General features: G+C 35.0%; 1 protein-coding gene across 10 annotated transcripts in view; it reads left to right on the forward strand.

The window, feature by feature from the left end:
• The window catches only part of VPS13B (vacuolar protein sorting 13 homolog B), a 795,663-nt gene that overhangs the window by 84,676 nt on the left and 690,227 nt on the right, over positions 1–20,760 (forward strand). For all 10 annotated transcript variants that reach the window (XR_005796430.1, XM_040494097.1, XM_040494098.1 and 7 more), the window contains 6 exons: positions 2,626–2,800; positions 11,480–11,748; positions 17,200–17,295; positions 17,765–17,887; positions 18,387–18,524; positions 19,456–19,543. Coding sequence is in view for 9 of the 10 variants with exons in the window: in XM_040494097.1 (XP_040350031.1) it covers positions 2,626–2,800; positions 11,480–11,748; positions 17,200–17,295; positions 17,765–17,887; positions 18,387–18,524; positions 19,456–19,543 (889 nt within the window). In the remaining variant the exon portion in view is untranslated. The remainder of the gene's footprint in view (positions 1–2,625; positions 2,801–11,479; positions 11,749–17,199; positions 17,296–17,764; positions 17,888–18,386; positions 18,525–19,455; positions 19,544–20,760) is intronic.

Below are 20,760 nucleotides of genomic sequence, written 5' to 3' on the forward strand. Positions count from 1 at the left end.
TGAGTTAGACCTATCATTCTTGGAATTCCTTTTCCTAGGACGTATGTACTAAATGCACATGGTTAACCTCATTGATCATCTCAAAGAGCGAGTATTTCCCAGAATATTCCAGATACCCTAATTATTCATTTCAGGCTCTCATGTATGTTTAATTGGTTTTGAATTTATTTATATTTTGGGTAGGCCTTTTATAATTTTTGTTGTGACAAATATGTCCTAGAGTTTGTGTCATATGAGATATGGATTATATAGGTCTATAATTTATTTAACATTTCCCCTGTTTTTGAAAATTTGCTTTTGAAAAAAATTTTTTAGAACAACGAAAGCCTGACGTAAATCTTTGACACATTTCTGATTAATTCTTTAGGAAATATTTTGGTTAGTTGCAAATATCTTCTTAATGAGCTTAAAAATTTTAAGTTTATTGCGAGAGAGAAGGAGCACAAGTGGGAGAGGGGCAGATAGAGGGAGACAGAATCGCTAGTAGGCTCCATGCTGTCAGCACAGAACCCAATGCTGGGCTTGAATTCAGGAAACTGAGCTCATGACCTGACCTGAAACCAAGAGTCGGGCTCTTAACTGACTGAGCCACCCCAGCGCTCCTAGCTTAAATTTTTTTTAAGACCTGTGTTCTGTATTACAAAACTATTTGCAGATAAATTAACTAGTGTATATGTTTGTGAACATTAAGGAGGGTGCCTGTCCTTAAATATGATCATGTTAAAAACAGGACAAATTGTTAAACAAAATAAATTTTTAAAAATAAATATTTTTTAACGTTTATTCACTTTTTGAGAGACAGAGAGAGTGTCAGCAGGGCAGGAGCAGAGAGAGAGGGAGACACAGAATCCGAAGCAGGCTCCAGGCTCTGAGCTGTCAGCACAGAGCCCAATGCGGGGCTCGAACTCACGAACCAGGAGATCACGACCTGAGCCGAAGTTGGCCGCTTAACTGACTGAGCCACCTAGGTGCCCGAAGAAAATAGATTTCAATTAACGTTCGTCACTGGAGTTAGATTTTTAAAAATCTGTCCACTGGCCATTTGTTCTTTGAAAAATCCATTCAGGTGCTCTGGCCATTTTTCTTTCCTTTTTTTTTTTTTTTTTTTTTTAGACGTTTGTTTATTTTTGAGACAGAGAGAGACAGAGCATGAACAGGGGAGGGTCAGAGAGAGAGAGGAAGACACAGAATCTGAAGCAGGCTCCAGGTTCGGAGCTGTCAGCACAGAGCCTGACGCGGGGCTTGAACTCACGGACCGCGAGATCATGACCTGAGCCGAAGTTGACCGCTTAACTGCCTGAGCCAACCAGGCACCCCTGGCCATTTTTCTATTAGTGATTAGTCTTACTGATTTAAAAGATATTTAGATCTATTGTATATAAAATATATAAAATACTGTATATATAAAACATTCACTAAAGCATATGCAACATCTTATATATTTTAAAGGTATATTAGGTCTGTGTAATTTCATATATATATTATATATAAATATGAACATAAAGGATTGATTCTTTGTTACTGATTCTGCTAAGATGACTTATCTCTGGTGCTATTGGTGCCATACAATAGTTTAGAAGGATGTATTAGAGAAATTTCAAGCTTGGCAGGCCTGCACTGCATACTCTACCCTCCTGCTCCTAAGCCTTTTCTTACCTCTTCTTGGTCTGTTTGGTGTATGATTTTTAAGTCCATTTTAAGAAACCTGTACTCATACTTAAAAATAGTATTTTACAACTTTCTTCCTTTTCAAATACAATTTTTTGTGCCTTTAACCCCCAAAATATGATTACTAATACTTTTTCATGTTTTATAGACCCTCAAATACCAGTTAGTCAAAATTAACCTTCCAAGAGACTTTATGGCTTAATTGGTTTTATTCCATGTTTATAAAACAGGGAACCATTACACCGAGACTATGTTTATATTCCATTAATATCTTTCTATAAGAATAACTTTGATTGCTATATATTCTATTTGTTAGTAATTAATCTTGTTTATTTCTTATAATTCATGTTATACATTTTATGTGCTATTTAAATCTCTTAAAATTTGTCTGGAAAAACTCTTCTGAGCATGTATGACACTTAGTTTTCCACTGGCAAAATTTTATTATGTTTTTACTTCCATATTGTAATGTTAGTAATATTCCCCCTTAACAGAAGTTTTTAGGATGTGTATGTATTCTTTTGGTTAATAGAACTGGAAAGGGTGATTAAGGTTTTATTAAATTGACATCATGAAACTTTTCCTGTTGATGTGACAGAAATCTCTGTGATTTTGTATTCTTCATATTGTAGAGTTGATATTTTTGTTCCTTAACTTTATTTCTGGAAAAATTATTTGAAAGTCTAGAGTGACCACATCTTTTCATTACCGTTTCTATTTGTATTTATATAGTTTGGCTTAATACAGTTTCTACCTAAATTTTAGTGGTCATTACAGCAAAATTTGTTTTAATTTCTAAGATTTTAGAGTAAACTGTTTTAGCTTACATGTTGGAAATGTTTGGGACATTACTTTTTTCTTATGGTATTCTATTTTAGAACTTTTAACATTTATGTGTATTAATTACTTCCTTTGAACATGCTTTTTTGTTGATGTGTTTGTTTTTTTCAAATATAGATTCATACTTTAGTAGAGAGTTTGAAACTTTCCATCACAGATCAACAACTGCCTATGTTTATCCGTATAATGCAACTTGGAATTGCTCTTTACTATGGGGAAATAGGCAATTTTAAAGATGGAGAAACAGAAGATCCTACCTGTCACAGTAAAGATATGTTAGGAAACATTACAGGTAAATCTAACAAACTTTCTTTTGAACTATTGTTCGCATAGTGTTTTCACCATTATGAAACTTAAAAAAAAAAACATACTGAGTTGTGCAGTGTTCTAACATGATGGAATGATTTTATTTTGGTTGTTTGACACTACTTTGATTTTGTTTTTGTTTTTGTTTTTTTTTTTTTACATACTGCATATTACTGTGATTTTCTTTTTTTAAATGCTAACAAGTAACTTTAATATTTCTAATAGGTATAAATGTTCAGAATGTATGTTATACAAAAAGTTAAGGTAGCGCAATGCGTTGACATTTTCTAGTAAATTAGGGTATTGGTAATTTTTTGCAAAGACTTACCAAGAGTTATAACAGAATTAGATATACTTAATTATAATATGTAATTCTGTTTAACAACTACAGTTATACTTAATTGATTCATTGGAAGGTTCCTAGCTAATTAATTGGAACCTTATTAATGGAGCATATATTTCATTGAAGGATACTAGTGGGTTAACTTCAGTTATTTAGTTCAATGTACTTTTACTGAAGCCTACTGAGTGTACTGAATATTGGTCATCTGGGAAAACACAGAGATAAAAAGGTGCGTTCTCTTCCCTTAAAATCTTAAGGTACAGTGGAGCAGACAGACATATGAATAGTTAGTTTAGTATGGTGTGGGAGAATGATAGAATGTTTAATTCAATAGAAGTATGAATGATCTGAAGAAAACAGATGTTGAAAAGAATGACCGACTTGGCATTGGGCTTGAGGCTCAGGAAAGATTTGGAGAATATGATTAATTGCCATAGTTTGGGCCTTTAGTAAAGGATATTGAAAACTTAGGAACAGGTAACCCAATTAAAAAGTGAGGAAAATACCTGAATAAACATTTATGCACAAAAGGTTTGCAAATGGCCAACAGGCACGTGAAAAGATGCTCACCCTCATTAGTCATGATGGGGAATGCAAGTCAAAAATCACAGTGAGATAACACTTCAAGGTCAATAACATGACATTAATCAAAAGACACATAATAATAACCAGTGTTGGCAAGATTGTAGGGAAGTTTTATGTTGATTATGGGAATGTAAAATGGAATAGCTGCTTTGGAAAACAATCTAGTTCCTTAAAAACTTGAACATACAGTTGCCATATGATCCATTGATGTAGGTTTTGTTTATATGCAAAAGAATTGATAACAAATGTCCACATAAAAACTCATATGTGAATTTTAATGGCAGCATTATTCATGATAACCAGAAAGTGAAACATCCTTCGTGTCCATCAGCTGATGAATGGATAAACGATTGCGATATATCCATACACTAGACTATTACTCAGTTATACAAAAGAATGAAAAACTGATACATGCTACAACATGATGAATTTTGAAAATATCATAAGTGAAAGCAACCAGTCAGAAAGGAACACATTGTATGATTCTATTTATATGAAACATCCATAATAGCCAAATCTGTAAAAGCAGAAAGTAGATTAGTAATCAGGGTTTGGAGGAGGAGGGAATGGGGAGTGACTGCTAATGGGTAGAGGTATTCTTTTTGGACTGATGAAAATGTTCTAAAATTAGATCGTGATGATAGTTGCCCAACTTTGTGATTTTACTAAAAACCACTGAATTGTACATTTCTAAAGGCCAAATTTCATAGTATTTAAATTATAGCTTATTAAAAAATATCTGCTTAAAAGCTTAGGGAATAACTTAAAAGCTTAGGGGATAACATGAGTATATGTAGGTATAAATTATACATTTATTTTACACTGGAGAGTGAATTCCTGTTAGACAATGAACTCCTGAAACAGGAACAGCATCTTATATCTAGAACAAAACCTAGCATCTAGAGGGTGCTCAGTTTTTTTCCAACATGCTATTATGACAAATTTCGAATATATAGAAAAGTTGAAAGAGGATTATAGAGTGGACACCCATATATATACTCATTCTTGAGATTCTACACTTAATAGTTTGCTTTATCACATAGCTGTTCATCTAACCTTTCTCTTCATCAGTTCAACCAGTGTTTTTGATGCCTTTCAAAGTAACTTAGACATCAGTATACTTCACCCCAGACTTCAGCATTGTATTGTTAACTAGCATTTATATTTCTTAATGGTTCTTTTAATTTTTTTGAAGGTGTAATTTGCAAAGTGAAATGCATAAATCTTTATTTTTAATGCTTGTTTTGGGAGAGAGAGAGAGAGAGAGAGCGCACACGTGCGTGAGTGGGGGTGGGGTGTGATGGGGGGCGGGGGACAGAGAATCTGAAGCTGGCTCTGTGCTTGAACTCACTAACTCTGTGATCATGACCTGAGCTGAAGTTGGACACTTAACCAACTGAGCCACCCACGTATGCGAAATGTATAAATCTTAAGTATATTATTCAAGTTTTGTGAAATGTGTACACCTGTGTGATATATAATATTCATTAAGGTAAAGATTATCAATATCTCTAAAAAGTTTTCTTTTGCTCCTTTATAATCATTTGCACACCCCCCCACTTCCACTCAGGCAAACACTGTTCTGAATTAAAAAAATTTTTTTTTGCTAATTCTAGAATTTCATATAAATCAAATCATACAGTATAAACTCTTGTGAAAGGATTTCTTTCATTAAGCATAATATCCTTTTTTACTTTTTATTTATTTATTTTTTTACTTAAGGCTTTATTTTTTTGAGAAGTTTTAGGTTCACAGCAAAATCGAAGGGTAGGTAGAGATTTCCCATATACTCTCTGCACTCTAACATGCATAGCCTCCCGCATTATCAACATCCCCTCCAGGTGACACATGGTTCACTCTTTGTATTTTACATTCTATGGATTTTTGCAAATGTGTAATAGCATGTGTCCATCATTATGGTTTCATATATTTTCACTGTCTTGAAGGTACAATATTTTGGGGATTCATCTATGTTGTTGCATATATTGGTAGTTCTTTCCTTTTTATTGCTACATACATTCTATGGATATACCATACTGTATTTTAGCCATTTTCCTGTTGATGGATATTTGGGCTACTTCCAGTTTTGGTTATTATAAGTAAAGCTGTCCTGGACATTCTTCTACAAGTTTCTTGTAGACATGTGCTATTATTTGTTTTGTGTAGATATCTAACAGTGGAAGTATATGTTTAGGTTTCTTTCTTTCTTTTTTTTTTTTTTAAAGAAAGTAATCAGGTTTTTTTTTTTTTTTTTTGGAAATGTGTGCCATTTTGCATTCCCATCAGCATTGTATAAGATTTCCAATTGTTCCATATCTTTACCAGCATTTGGTGTTACCAGTCATTTTTTACTTTTTGCCAATGTGATGGATGTGGTTGTGATATCTCAGTGTGGTTTTAATTTGCATTTCATTGATGAGCAATTATTTTGAAGTTTTTCAAGTAGTTACTGACTATTAATATATTTACCTTTTTGAAGAGTATGTTAGATATTGGCTTATTGTTAACTCTTTTGGGTTTTGTTACTGATTTGTGATTTATTTTATATATTCTGAATTCAAATCCTTTGTCACATGTATATTTTGGGAATATTTTTTGCCAGCCTGTGACTTGGCTAATTCATTTTTAATAGGTGTCTCCTGGGGCACCTGGGTGGCTCAGTCGGTTGAGCTTCCGACTTTGGCTCAGGTCATGATCTCATGGTCTGTGACTTGAGCCCCACCTTGGGCTCTGTGCTGACTGCTCAGAGCCTGGAGCCTGCTTCCGATTCTGTGTCTCCCTCTCTTTCTGACCCTCCCCCGTTCATGCTCTGTCTCTCTCTGTCTCAAAAATAAACATTAAAACAAAAGTTTAAATAGGTGTCTCTTGAGCAGAGTATTTTTTCGTTTTAAGAATTTTTTTTGGATGATAATTTATTTTTGACAGAGCAAGAGTGGAGGAAGGGCTGGGGGGGGGGGGGCGGGCCACAGAGAATCCGAAGCAGGTTTTTTCACTGTCAACCCAGAGCCTGATGCAGGTCTTGAAACTCAGATCATAACCTGAGCCAAAGGCAACTGAGCCATCAGGTGTGCCTTGAGCAGAGAGTTTTAAATTTTGATTAAATGTAAATTTCATATTTTCCTTTTTAACTGTTCTGTCATCAAGAGGTGACTAGATTTTTCTTCTGTGTTAATAAAGGGAGAAAGCAACTTTAGTATTTGCTTGCAGAGTAGTAGAAATTAGTTTTCTCTTCTGTGTAAAGCAGGGATTATTTTATTGTGGGTGCTGTGGATTCCTCGGATACTCTGGTAAGCCTATGAACCTCTTCTCAGAAGGTTTTAAGCATCTTGATTTTGATATGCCATGGTATCCTTTCTACATGTTACATTATGGTTTTTAGGTCTGTGGGTTTATAGTTTTCATATATACTTAGAAAAATTGTGGGCATTATTTCTTTAAAAATTTTTTTAAAAAAATGTTTATTTATTTTTGAGAGAAAGAGAGAGAGTGCAAGAAGGGGAGGGGCAGAGAGAGAGGGAGACACAGAATCTGAAGCAGGCTCCAGGCTCTCGGCTGTCAGTGTAGAGCCCGATGTGGAGCTCAAACTCACGAACCGTGAGATCATGACCTGAGCTGAAGTCTGACGCTTAACTGACTGAGCCACCCAGGCGCCCCCATTACTTCTTGAAATATGTTTTTCAGTTCTCCTCTTTCCTCTGGAGACAGTAATTACATGTCTATTAGGCTGCCTGAAGTTCAGCAGAGCTCTCTGATGGTCTGTTCATTTTTGTTCATTTACCTTTTATTTTGATTCATTATTGAGAGTTTCTATTTCTGTTCTAGTTCACTAATCTTGTGTATCTAATCTGCTATTAATCACATCTAACTTATATTTTATCTCAGATACTGCATTTTTCATCTCTAGAAGTTGTTTGGATTGTTAAAACCTTTCATATTTCTCCTTGTTTATGCTTTCTTAAATGTCTTTTTATTTATATAGCCATTTTAATGTCCGTATTTACTAACACTATGAACTGTATCATACCTAGGTCTTTTTCTAATGACTGACTTTTCCCCCCTCATCTGTGTTGTATTTTCTTACATCTTTGCCAGCCTGTTAATTTTTAAATAAAAAACTTAAAAAAAAATTTTACTTATTTAATTTGAGAGAGAGAGAGAGAGAGCACGTGCGCTAACGAGCATGAGCAAGGGAAGGGCAGAGAGAATGGGAGAGAATCCCAATCTCCATACTCACTCATGAACCGTGAAGTCATGACCTGAGCGGAAATCAAGAGTTGGACACTTAACCGACTGAACCACCCAGGTGCCCCATGTGCCTGATAATTATTAATTGGATGCCAGACATTGTAAATTTTATCTTGTTGGGTGCTGGATATATTTGTATTCTAGCAAAAAGTGAAGTTCCTTGGAAATAATTTAATTCACTTGGCTTGCTTTAAATGTTTTTTTGTTTTGTTTTGTTTTGGTTTTGGTTTAAATGTTTTTTAGTTGAGATCAGAACCGCCATTAACTTGGGGCCAGTTTTGTCCCACTACTGCCACAATTTGCCTTTTGAGTTATTTCTTGATGTTTTTTTCTTTCTTTCTTCCTGCTGCGAACACAAACTATTCCCATTTTTGCGTTCAGTCTTGAGGATTATTTTCTTTGTTTTTTTCTTGTGGTTCTTTTCATGGCCTCAGTAGTTCTTGCATGAACTGATTAATACTTAGCTGAAGACTGGAGTTGGACCCTCTGCAGGTATGAAGAGCTCGCTTGCTCACTCACTCTCTCTGAACAGGTCTTTCTTGTTTGGTACTCTGCCCTGCAAACTCGAGCCACCTTAAGTCTCCCTGGACTCACTACTCTGTCTTCTCATCCGAGGAGACTACCGAGTTCTTGGATTTCCTCTTTCTTATCCCTGGTTTAGAAACTCTGTCGAGGTGGTATGGTGGCACAAACATACACCTCATTTTTCTTGTTTCCCATGTCTCAGGACTCACTGGCTAAACTGCCTGATACCTAGTTTTGAAAAATACTATTTCCTATGTTTTATCTTTTTTGTTTTTTAATATGTGCTTCTATGTTAATACATTAATGACAATTAGAAGGAAGTCTAATAACTGTCATAGTTTCCAAGGAGTAATGTGTGTAAATGGTATTTTGAGATAACTTCACAACTGTTACTTGATATATCTGATTTTTGTAGGGTTTACAATTGATGGCGATGCAGTTGTGATTTGTTACTTGCATTAATAATTAAACTCGCAACTGTGATTTGTTACTTTCATAATTAAGCATGCTATATTTTAAATACTTAATATATTTTTTTCGTTGAAATTCATGAAGTTCCTGAATTCTATCAAAAGGCCCAGATTAAGATGCACTGTTCTGGGGGCAGTCGGTTATGCATCTGGCTATTGATTTTGCCTCAGGTCATGATCTCACGGTTCGTTAGATTGAGCCCCCTGCATTGGTCTCCACACTGACAGCACGGAGCCTGCTTCTGATTCCCTCTCTCCCTTCCTCTGCCCTTCCCCCACTCACTTTCTCCCTCTTTCTCTCAAAATAAATAAATATGAAAAGAAAAAGATGCACTGTTCTGAAGGAAGAGAGTATTTTAGGAAATTCTAACCAGAGATTAGGGAGATGCCTTTTTCATTTCAGGGCTCTAATTCATTCTTTTTGCAAAACAGCAAAGATTTGAAACTTCAGAACCATCTTTCATCAAAATCCCTCTTAATTTTTAATTAATATTAAGTATAAATTATAGTGGCTATTTTTCAGAGCTCTGTTAGTGATGTTTCTTTTGTTTCACAAGATCAAGCAGTGGATACTTCCTCTGTTTTAATGGTTTAGACAACACAGGTTGGGAGTTGACTCAACCTGGTCATTGCTAACTGGGTTGAGGTGACCTGACTTGTTTTATAACTGAGATGATATTCATTGATGATGACCAATTTGAGATCTTACCAGGGGCAGTTAATAACAGGCTTTATTCCTCAATAGAAACTGATAAAATATTTATGGTTAAACAGCAAGATTATACAAAATAATTTCTGGATTGTACCTTTTATAATTTAAGTAAAATGGCTGTGGTACTGGATTTTAGATTCTTTAGTTACTACTTTAGTAAGTCTTTTCCTTCTCAGATGAATGAAGATAAATGGCCATGTTTCATAACCTGTAAGTATAATATGTTCCAAGAGTCTCCTGTCATAAGGATTAAAAAAGTTATGAAGTTATTGTAGCTAGAAAACTGACTAGAAATTCAGATTCAGTGGATCTATATGAAGATGGTATTTAATGGAGTGGTGTTTTATAGATTTCTCACTGGACAGTAAATATGCTTGAATTATGCCATTAATTTTGTAAAAAGTGATTTTTCCCCCTAAATTGCATGATGATATGTGTTTTTTGTTTGTATTGTTAGGGTAACGTTGAGGGACTGGGATGGAGTTTGTCTTGATGAAAGTGGCATAATGGAGTGTTTGTAATTAAAAAAAAAATTTTTTAATGTTTGTTTATTTTTGAGAGACAGAATGTGAGTGGGGGAGGGGCAGAGAGAGCAGGAGACACAGAATCCAAAGCAGGCTTCAGGCTCGGATCTGTCAGCACAGAGCCCAATGCAGGCCTTAAACCCACCAACTGTGAGATCATGACCTGAGCCAAAGTCGGATGCTTAACTGACTGAGCCACCCAGGCGACCCTGGAGTGGTTGGGATTTAAATTCTTTGTCAATTTCTAACTACATGAAAGTTCTTTGCTATAATTTTTTCATATATAGAATAAGAAAGATAATTTATGTTACCCACTAATAATCACCAATGCTATCATTTTTTTTAATATCATAAGAATCATTCTATTATAGGGACACCTGAGTGGCTGAGTTGGTTAACCATCCAACTATTGATCTCAGCTTAGGTCTTGATCTCAGGGTCATGAGTTCAAGATCTGCATGAAGCCTACTTAAAAAAAAATAAAGAATAATTATAATACTTTGCTCTTAGGGATAATTGTTTTTTTGGGGGGGAGTTTGCATTAGTTTTTTTTTCTTTTAGAGAGCATGAGCGGGGGAGGGGGCAAAGAGGAGGGAGGGAGGGGGCAAAGAGGAGGGGGAAGGGGGCAAAGAAAAGGGAGGGAAGGAGGAAGGGGGGGAGAGAGAGAGAGGAGGAGAAAGAATCCTAAGCAGACTTTATCCTCAGTGCAGAGCCTGATGAGGGGCTTGATCCCATGCCCCAGGGATCATGACCTGAGCTGAAATCAAGAGTTGGGCCCTCAACCAACTGAGCCACTCAGGTGCCCTGGGGTAGGGGATGCATTTTGCCTAGGAGAGCTTGACATTTTTTTTATTGGGTGCATCAGAAAATAAAGAACTTTTCTTAGATATTTCTGATACTACGTTTCTGAGAAAACTCAGTTTCTTAGCACCTTATTTTTGGAAGGTAGTTGTTAATGGAATGCTAAAGAATGAATTTATTCTTTGTATTTATCAGGTAATTTAAAATTATGTTATAAACTACTCCCCATATAACATTAATTGTGGACTCTGTAAGGGGATTAATGTAGTACAACATATAGAAACTTGAAAGTAGTAATGCTAAATTACTGGCTTCAAATAATAATAGCCAGTGTATAATTTGTTCATACTTTGTATTTCAAAACAAGGATATGGAAGAAATATTTTTATAGAATTTATATTCCTAATTTCCCTTTTAGTCAAATCCTCTTGATTTATTTAAAATGACTTTATTTTGCTAGGTGTTGAAGATGAAACAAGAATAGATATGCAGTATCCTGCTCAGTACAAAGGCCAAGAGCTGTATTCACAGCAAGAGGATGAGCAGCCACAGGGATGGGTATCTTGGGCCTGGTCATTTGTGCCTGCAATTGTGAGTTATGATGATAATGAGGAAGACTTCCTTGGGAATGATCCTACATCAGCCATGCATCAGCAAAAAGCACAGACTTTGAAGGATCCTATTGTGTCTATAGGATTTTATTGCACAAAGGCAACTGTAACTTTCAAAGTAGGTTTCCTTTTTCTTGCTGTTTGTATTTCTTTCATCTTTAATGCATAAATTTTGATTTCTGGAAAGGATCTAGTTGAAAGTTTGTTTTACACTTAGTAGATGTAAGGTCGTCTAGCAATCCTTACTTCATAAAATTATTTCCTCTCTAGAGTTCAGATTAGAAGTTTGGTCTGGGTATATAAATTTCAGAAGATTTTGTTAAGACTAGAATCAGCGTAGATATAAAAAAGGAAAGGTTCTAGGGCCAAACTCTGGGGCACTGTGGTGCTAAGTATTTGGAAAGAAGAGGCAGAAATAGTGTGGGAAACTGAAAATAAGTTAGGCAGAAAACCAAGAGTGTCTGTCTGGAAGCTGAGTGCCATAAATGTTTCAAAGTTGACAGAGTAGGTCATTTGTGAGAATGGATCATTAGATTTGGCATTGTGGGAATTGTTGGTGATCTTGAATAGAGCAGTGATTTGACACTGGCAGAATCTTAGTTGGAGCTGGCTGAAAGCAAATGGGAACACTGGTGGGAATGTAAAATGGTATAGTTGCTGTGGAAAATAGTTTGGTGGTTCCTCAAAAAGTTAAACATAGAGTTATATGACTCAGCAATTCCATTCCTATGTATATACTCAAAACTGTACTCAAACAAATAGACGTACGTGAATGTTCATGAAAACATTATTCACAATGGGCAAAAGGTTGAACCAACCTGAGGTCTCTGGCTTGCTTGGTTGGGAGAGCATGCGGCTCTTGAGTTTGGAGTTGTGGGTTTGAGCCCGACATTGGGTATAGAGATTACTTAAAATAAAACAAAAATCCTAGAAAAATAGTTGAAACAACCCAAATGTTTATCAGTGAGTGAAAGAATAATAGCCTTTTCAGAAGATTGTGGATATTCTATTTTGGGAGTATACTAAACTCAGCAAGCGGTAGTTTTTAAAAAAAGCTACTTTAAAAAGGTATCTCCAGCTCTTGGAAATTGCCTGGTATATATTCAACAAGTAAATAAATTTATCCATCCTACGTATCTCCTCGTCTGCTTTCCATCTTCCAAAATTTTGGGATTCTTTTTTAGATTGTACTTCTTCAGTTTTATTTGTCTTTGTTGGTTTATTGTGGAGGCATTTTTCTGAAGGAGGTAAACACCTGTGTTCAACCTGTGACGTTGTATTCCAGGTAACTTGTTAGATACTGGAAGTGTAGCACAGAAAAAAAAAATCAAGTTTTTGCTACATGGTGTTTTTAATTTGACTTGTTGTTTACTGAAGTATCTTGCTATACAATTTATAACTACAACAGATGGTAGATAAAAATATTTAATTTTTTTAATTAAAAAAATTTTTTTAATGTTTTTTTTAAAATTTATTTTTGAGAGAGAGAGAGAGAGAGAGAAAGAGAAAGTACGAGTGGGGTAAGGGCAGAGAGAGAGGGAGACACAGAATCCGAAGCAGGCTCCAGGCTCTGAGCTGTCAGCACAGAGCCCAACATGGGGCTCAAACTCGTGAACTGAGAGATCATGACCTGAGCCAAAGTCGGACGCTCAACTGACTGAACCACCCAGGTGCCCCTAGATAAAAATATTTTAAAGTAAACAGTCTTTAAAGACTTTTCTAATTAAAAGCATTAAGTGTTTTCTAATATGACAAACCCTGAAAAATGTAGAAAGTGAGTTTTAACAAAATTTGAGCTTAATTGGTTTAAAAGATTTTTTTTTTTTTGGTAGTAAAATTTGGGGCAAAAATGGTAAAATAGCTGTGCTATTTTGACATCATTTTTTTCTGAATTCTAGGGAACACATTTTTTTTTATTAATTTCACAATTAAAATTCACTGATACAGCTTTGAAAGGGACTATGCATCAGTCTGTAAAATTAAAAATAAAACAATAAAATCTTTAAAATATATAATAAAAAAGCCACTGTTGCCAGCAATTATTACATATATTGTCAATTTTATTTTTTTACTTTATTAAAATTTTTTTATTATATGATCATCTCTGCTTTTAACAGATGTTTTTGGCAACAACTGTAATTGCATTATTTGTAAGTATAAATATTCAAGCTTAAGTTCTAAAAGATACATAAACATATCTTAGTAACAGCAGCATGAATGAACTATTTAGAGAACTTACATTATACTTATAGTTTTTAGTGGTATAATTGTTGAGTATAGTTGACACACAATGTTACATTAGTTTGAGTGTACAATGAAATGATTCCACATCTCTCTACACATCTGTATACATTATGGTATGCTCACCACAAGTCTAGCTACCAAATATCACCATGCAATGCTATTACGGTATCATTGACTATATTCCCTATGGTGTGCCTTTTATATTCCCTTGACTTATTCGTTCCGTAACCAGAACCCTGCATATTTCAATCTCCTTCATCCATTTTGCTCATCGCCTCCCCCCGCCAAGCCCCTCCCCTCTGACAACTGTCAGTTTGTTATCTATATTTATGGTCTGATTCTTCTTATTGTTTGTTCATTTGTCTTGGTTTAAAATAATTTTTTTAATGTTTATTAAAAAAATTGTTTTTTTCAATGTTTATTTATTTTTGGGACAGAGAGAGACAGAGCATGAACGGGCAAGGGGCAGAGAGAGAGGGAGACACAGAATCAGAAACAGGCCCCAGGCTCTGAGCCATCAGTCCAGAGCCCGATACGGGGCTCGAACCCACGGACTGTGAGATCGTGACCTGGCTGAAGTCGGACGCCCAACCGACTGCGCCACCCAGGCGCCCCAATGTTTATTTATTTTTGAGGGAGATACAGAGCAGCATGAGCAGGGGAGAGGCAGAGAGAGAGAGAGGGAGACACAAGAATCCGAAACAGGCTCTGAACTGTCAGCATACAGTCCGACCTGGGGCTTGAACTCATGAACTGTGAGATCATGACCTGAGCCCAAGTCAGGTGCTTAGCCAACTGAGCCACCCAGGTGCCCCATTTGTTTTCATTTTTAAATTCCACATATTTGTGAAAGCATATGTATATTGCCAGTTTTAGATGATAAAAAAGTTACTTTTTTAAAAAAAATTTTTTTTTCAACGTTTATTTATTTTTGGGACAGAGAGAGACAGAGCATGAACAGGGGAGGGGCAGAGAAAGAGGGAGACACAGAATCGGAAACAGGCTCCAGGCTCCGAGCCATCAGCCCAGAGCCTGACGCGGGGCTCGAACTCACGGACCGCGAGATCGTGACCTGGCTGAAGTCGGACGCTTAACCGACTGCGCCACCCAGGCGCCCCTAAAAAAGTTACTTTTAATCTAAGTTTGTGAAGGAAGTTAGGGATTGCTAGCAAAAGTTCTATCTTTTCTGGTGAGTTTTGTTTATTTACTTTTAAATTTGAAATTATTCTGGTATATTTCTCTTCATTGATAGGAAGAATTGTATTAAACTGAGTCAGAATAGTTTGTATTTATATACAAAACTATAGACTTTTGGGGCAGTACTTGTCATTAGTTAATACATTTAAAAATTTTTTTGAACATTTATGTCTCTAAGGTTTCTCTAAGGGAAATCCGTTGATATTTAGGAGGAAAACATTAGAGTTCATTGTTCAGCTTGGACTTAAAGAATGTATGGAATTAATTTGTGGTTCATATTTTGGTCAGAAAATAAGGTTGTGTTTCTACATTAGCATTCTGAACAGTTGATACGAATCCAACAAAAATCATGCCAAATTAAATGTAGCGTTTTAAAAATCACGTTGAAAATCGTTCTTGTAATGTTTGAGTCCTTTTAATCAATTAATTGCTTTTTCTCTACAATAATTGTAGACAGCTGAAGGGTGATCAAGTTTAAAATACTGACTTTACTTGAGTATTTCATAGAATTGTACTTTAAAATAACGACATTGTGTATACTAGTTCTAGAAGCATCTAAGAAATAAGGGCTCATATGTAATAAACTCTTTGCTATTAAGAAATGAGAATAAGTAGTTGATTTTAAGTATAAAGAAGTTATCATGCTTAAAATAACTTTTTGGTTTGGTAAGTTCTATTTGACCAAGGTTAAATATTGTTTTTGTAACTTATTTTTTTTTAATGTTTGTTTTTGAGAGAGAGAGAGAGCAAGCACGTGCGTGCATGAGCTCGAGCCAGGTAGGGGCAGAGAGAGAGGGAGACACAGAATCTGAAGCAGGCTCCAGGCTGGGCCTGTCAGCACAGAGCCCGTTGCGGGGCTCAAACTCATAAACTGCGAGATGATGACCTGAACTGAAGTTGGGTGCTTAACTGAGGTGCGCCCCCGTTTGAAAAATCCATCCACTGCATAGGAGTTTAAGGAAGGGTCTCATTAGCAAACATGGCAGGATACCTTTAAAAAAATAAAAACTTTAGGGGCACCTGGGTGGCTCAGTCAGTTAAGCGTCCGACTTCAGGTCAGGTCATGATCTCGGTTTGTGAGTTCAAGCCCCGCGTTTGGGTCTGTGCTGACAGCTCAGAGCCTGGCGCCTGCTTCAGATTCTGTGTCTCCCTCTCTCTCTGCCCCTTCCTCGCACATGTTACGTCTCTGTTTCTCAAAAATAAGTAAACATTAAAAAAATTAAAAAAAAAACCTTTATTTTAGAACAGTTTTATATTTACAGAAAACTTGCAAAATACAGAGAGTTCACATATACTCATTACTCAGTTTCCCTATTAACATCTTAGGCTATCATAGTACATTTGTCAAAACTAGGAAGCCAACACTGGGGCATTACTGTTAAATTCCAGACTTTAATCGCATTTTATAAAGTTGTTTTCTGTAACATGATCCAAACCAGGATACTATACTGCATTCAGAAAAGTACCTTTGGAAGATAATTTATCTCGTTTTTGGATACATGCAAGTAATGTGTTGTAAGCTTCAGGGGTGCAAGAGTTGTTGTTTTGGCAGCATCTTGAGTAGTACTTGTTATCCAGCTGTCACCCATTAAGTGTTTGCATCACTGAATGAGTCTGAGACATTCTATGAGACACATACGTTGAAAGTAAACACCCACGAACCTACTTCCCTCACAGAATTAGAATAAGTTTTGTTGAATCTCTTTGTGTCTGTTCATAATTTTCTTTCTGATGGAAACTTTGGGAGAAATTTTGTAAGTGATTGAACTAAACCTGGTTGAATGTATATTGAATTGAGGCTAAAATACATAAAATTTTGCGCAGAATGTATGAGTAGTTATATAACTATGGGACTTACACACAACTTTACCTTTTCAAGCAATATTGTTAAAACAAAGAAGTTAAATAAGATGGCATTAAATTCTCTATGTGAGTTTAGACTCGCATTTTCAACCTTTATACCATGGATAATCTGTCACAGCTGTTTTTGTTGCACCTGTTTTCCTGCTTAATAATTAAATTTCCTGAATCTTAAAATTGGCCCTGTTTCCATCAATTCATCATAATAATGACAGTTTATTGCTTTCCTAATACTAATTTTACTTAATATTCTTACATTGTTTCTTAGCTCACTGAAATGCAAGCTGAGAGTAGTTATTATAGTCCTCAGAAAGTTAAATCTAAAGAAGTATTGTGTTGGGAACAAGAAGGAACTACAGTTGAGGTAATCTTTCAACATTGAACATATATTTTTAAAACTTTTTGAATGGCCTTTAATGTTTAATAAATGCAAGCTTTTATCATAAGTGGTATGTTTAAAGTACATTTATGGTTTTATAATTCTATTTTAGTCATCAGTAGTATTGGTTGAAATATTTAACAAAGATTTTATTGTAATATGGAATGTTAATTTATCCTTTCATTTTCTTCATTTAACTTGTGTGAGCTCATATATAGTGTATATTAATGTTCGTAAGGTGCCAGTCATTGAGGATACAAAGATTTGAGGATACAGAGACAAGTAAGATATTTCTTAATTTAATAGGGTTATGATCTGAGGAGAATAAATTTGCAAAGGCCATAATCCTAAAGAAGTTGTTTCTCCTAATTTAGAAGTTTTACAAGAAAAGCCTATATATAACATTTTTATGAAATTCAAATTCCTGGTTCTAATGTTTCCTTCTCTCTTATAGGCCCTTATGATGGGAGAGCCTTTTTTTGATTGCCAGATTGGTTTTGTTGGTTGCAGAGCCATGTGCCTTAAAGGAATTATGGGTGTTAAAGATTTTGAAGAGAATATGAATAGAAGTGAAACTGTAAGTCAGATTCTCCCTTTCCTCCCTCCTCCTCCTCCTCCTCCTCCACCTCCACCTCCTCCTCCTCCTCCTCCTTTTTGGATAGAAGACAGGGATAATGAAGTGCTTATTGAAGTGTTTAACCATACCAAAAAACCCGTTAGACTACATATATCTTTGGCTTAAGAGAGGAACTTTACTGTTTTCCCCTATAAGAAATTATAGAGCTCAGGGGAATTTAGAAAGTTGGTAGCACTTAACACCTGGACAGTAGTTCCAAATACTTTTCAATCCATAAATGTTTCTTCTTTCTTGTTTATGGCAGCCACTTGGAGTTCCTTTTTGGTTTGTTAAAATGTTCTTTGCCAATATAGGCAGTGAAAAATGGAGACAACGTTCCTTTTTATAGGACTTCAAGTTGTAGTGACTACTAAATGGGTATTCTAAAACCAAGGTTTTATTTTCTTTAGCAGTTCAATGATTTTTCCTCCTGTTAAGAAATTTTTGTATTTATTTTCAGGAAGCCTGTTTCTTCATTTGTGGTGAAAATTTGAGTATGAAAGGTTTGACATACCTCACAAACTCATTGTTTGATTACCGAAGTCCAGAAAATAATGGTACTCGTGCAGAATTCATCTTGGATGCAGCCCATCATAAGGTTAGAGAATATATAGTTGAGCCAGTTTCTAGGCTCTGTTAGGGCAGATGCTTTGTGTGAATAGTTGGGATTGCCATTTTTCTTCTCAAGTAATATATTCTAAATGCTGGTTGTTCATTGAAACCTTTAAAGTATTTTTGTCCAGTTTCTACATCTAGAGAAGTTTAAAGAGTGCCCAAAGATCTCTACTTATATATAGTATGTAGCCAGTTAGTTGGTTTATCCATTCTCTAAAGTTAAGATAGTCATGGAGGAAACTTGTAGCGTTGTCTTCTAATTTTAGTTCCTCTGTGTAGGGGATAAATGGGAAGAGATGAAGAATTTCACGTTTTACTGTGTATGTATCTTAGTGTTATTTGAATTTTTCATATAAAATCCGTGTACTTCTATGGAATAAATTTAAACATTCAAAAAAAGGTTACCAGAAGGTTAATATAATAGAATAAATAAAATATATTTTAACTCTTTTTGCTATGTTTACTTTTATAAAGAATTTAATTTTAATCTGCATACTTACATACATTATACATATTTTAGTATATCTTTAGTATTTAAGTTTCATTTAAGTGTACTGGATTATTTAAGGATTAAATATATTTGAGGGTATATATATTATTAGACAGTTTTGTGATGTTGATAAAGGTCAAGGGTATACTATCCTATTCCATTACAGGTGTTCATTAACCAGACATTGATAAAGTGTTCAAAATGTCTAGTAGAATTATGGATGTCCTTTTGTGTGGTCCGTTGTAGAGTTAACATTACCTTTCTTAGAAGTGAATCCTTTGGCTAGCCTCTGTTGTTTTGGTAATTCTTTGACTTGATACACATTCTGTGTAAGGATGTGTGTCTGATTCTTGACCTATTAGGTTTTAAACTCAAAAGTCTCTTCTATGCAATGTGTGTTCTATTTGCTTTTCTTTGTTGGCAGGAGACATACACTGAGATAGCTGGAATGCAAAGGTTTGGGGCTTTTTACATGGATTACCTGTATACAATGGAGAACATCAGTGGCAAAGGTACTAGTTTCTTTCCTTTACATTTGCTTTTCTTTGAACAAGAGAAACAAAAGACTCTTCAGAATCAGTTGGTCCTTGACTGGTTGTCATCTATTACATCAGATTTACCTTCTGTTACTTTGGGGAATGGTTTAATTTTAATATCATGTTAGAATTTGCTTAGACCCTTATTAGATTTTTAATCCTTTCTTATATATAACCAACTAAATTTATATAACCAACTAGATTTAGTTCTATTATGTACCAAGTACTAAAATTTTGATACATCAAATTTCATATTATATTAAGTTGTCCAAAAGCATAAACATTTCCTTTTAGGTATTAAATACATTTTGAAGGTTATGTAGATCTTGTTATTTAAAAAACTGTTATTTCAAGCAGAGTAGTGGAAATAAATGCTTCTGGAGACTATGGATACATAGTATTTTATTATATGTTTTATTTTTATTAGCAAGTGATGTTTTTAAGAGTTTAACTGATATTTTATGTGCTTGTCAATATACTATATTGTGCTTATTCTATTTTCATATTGAAAGCTTAGCGAAAATACGTTCATTTTTTGTTAATTTTTCATATGTTAATAATTGATTTCTGTATGTTAGGTGATGAGTTAGATATGGTGAATGCTAAGAAGACCAAAGTATTTCTCAAGAAACCAATAGGTGGTGTTTATGAACTTAAATGATTATAGTATACAGCACGTTAAGAACAGTAGTATAAATGGAGAGCTAAGAGAGGTCTAGGTCAGAAAGTGACTATTTTTATGTGTGGGGTTAAAGACTTCACAGAGAAGTTGATCTTGAAGGATCTTGAAGTTTTGTTAGATGGAAACATAAGGAAAGAGCAGTAATTTTCTGCTTCCTGTTTTTGTAAGGGATTTCTAAATGTTTTTCTCATCGATAAACCTTGGATTTACTTTTTTCCCTAAACTCTTTCCTGAAGTTATTTTATTCTTTTCCATGGATCCAAGTACCTTCTATATGTTCATGCACATATTTGTAATTTTAGTTTAAACTTCTTTCAGTTTACGGGATAGAAGGAACATACTTAAAGATCATAAAAGCCATTTATGAAAAGCCCACAGCTAACATCCTCAACGGGGAAAAACTGAGAGCTTTTTCCCTGAGATCAGGAACACGACAGGGATGCCCACTCTCACCGCTGTTGTTTAACATAGTGCTGGAAGTTCTAGCATCAGCAATCAGACAACAAAAGGA

Source organism: Herpailurus yagouaroundi, unplaced genomic scaffold (genome assembly GCF_014898765.1).
Source record: "Herpailurus yagouaroundi ecotype Mexico unplaced genomic scaffold, PumYag 186, whole genome shotgun sequence".
NCBI classification, from domain to species: domain Eukaryota; kingdom Metazoa; phylum Chordata; class Mammalia; order Carnivora; family Felidae; genus Herpailurus; species Herpailurus yagouaroundi.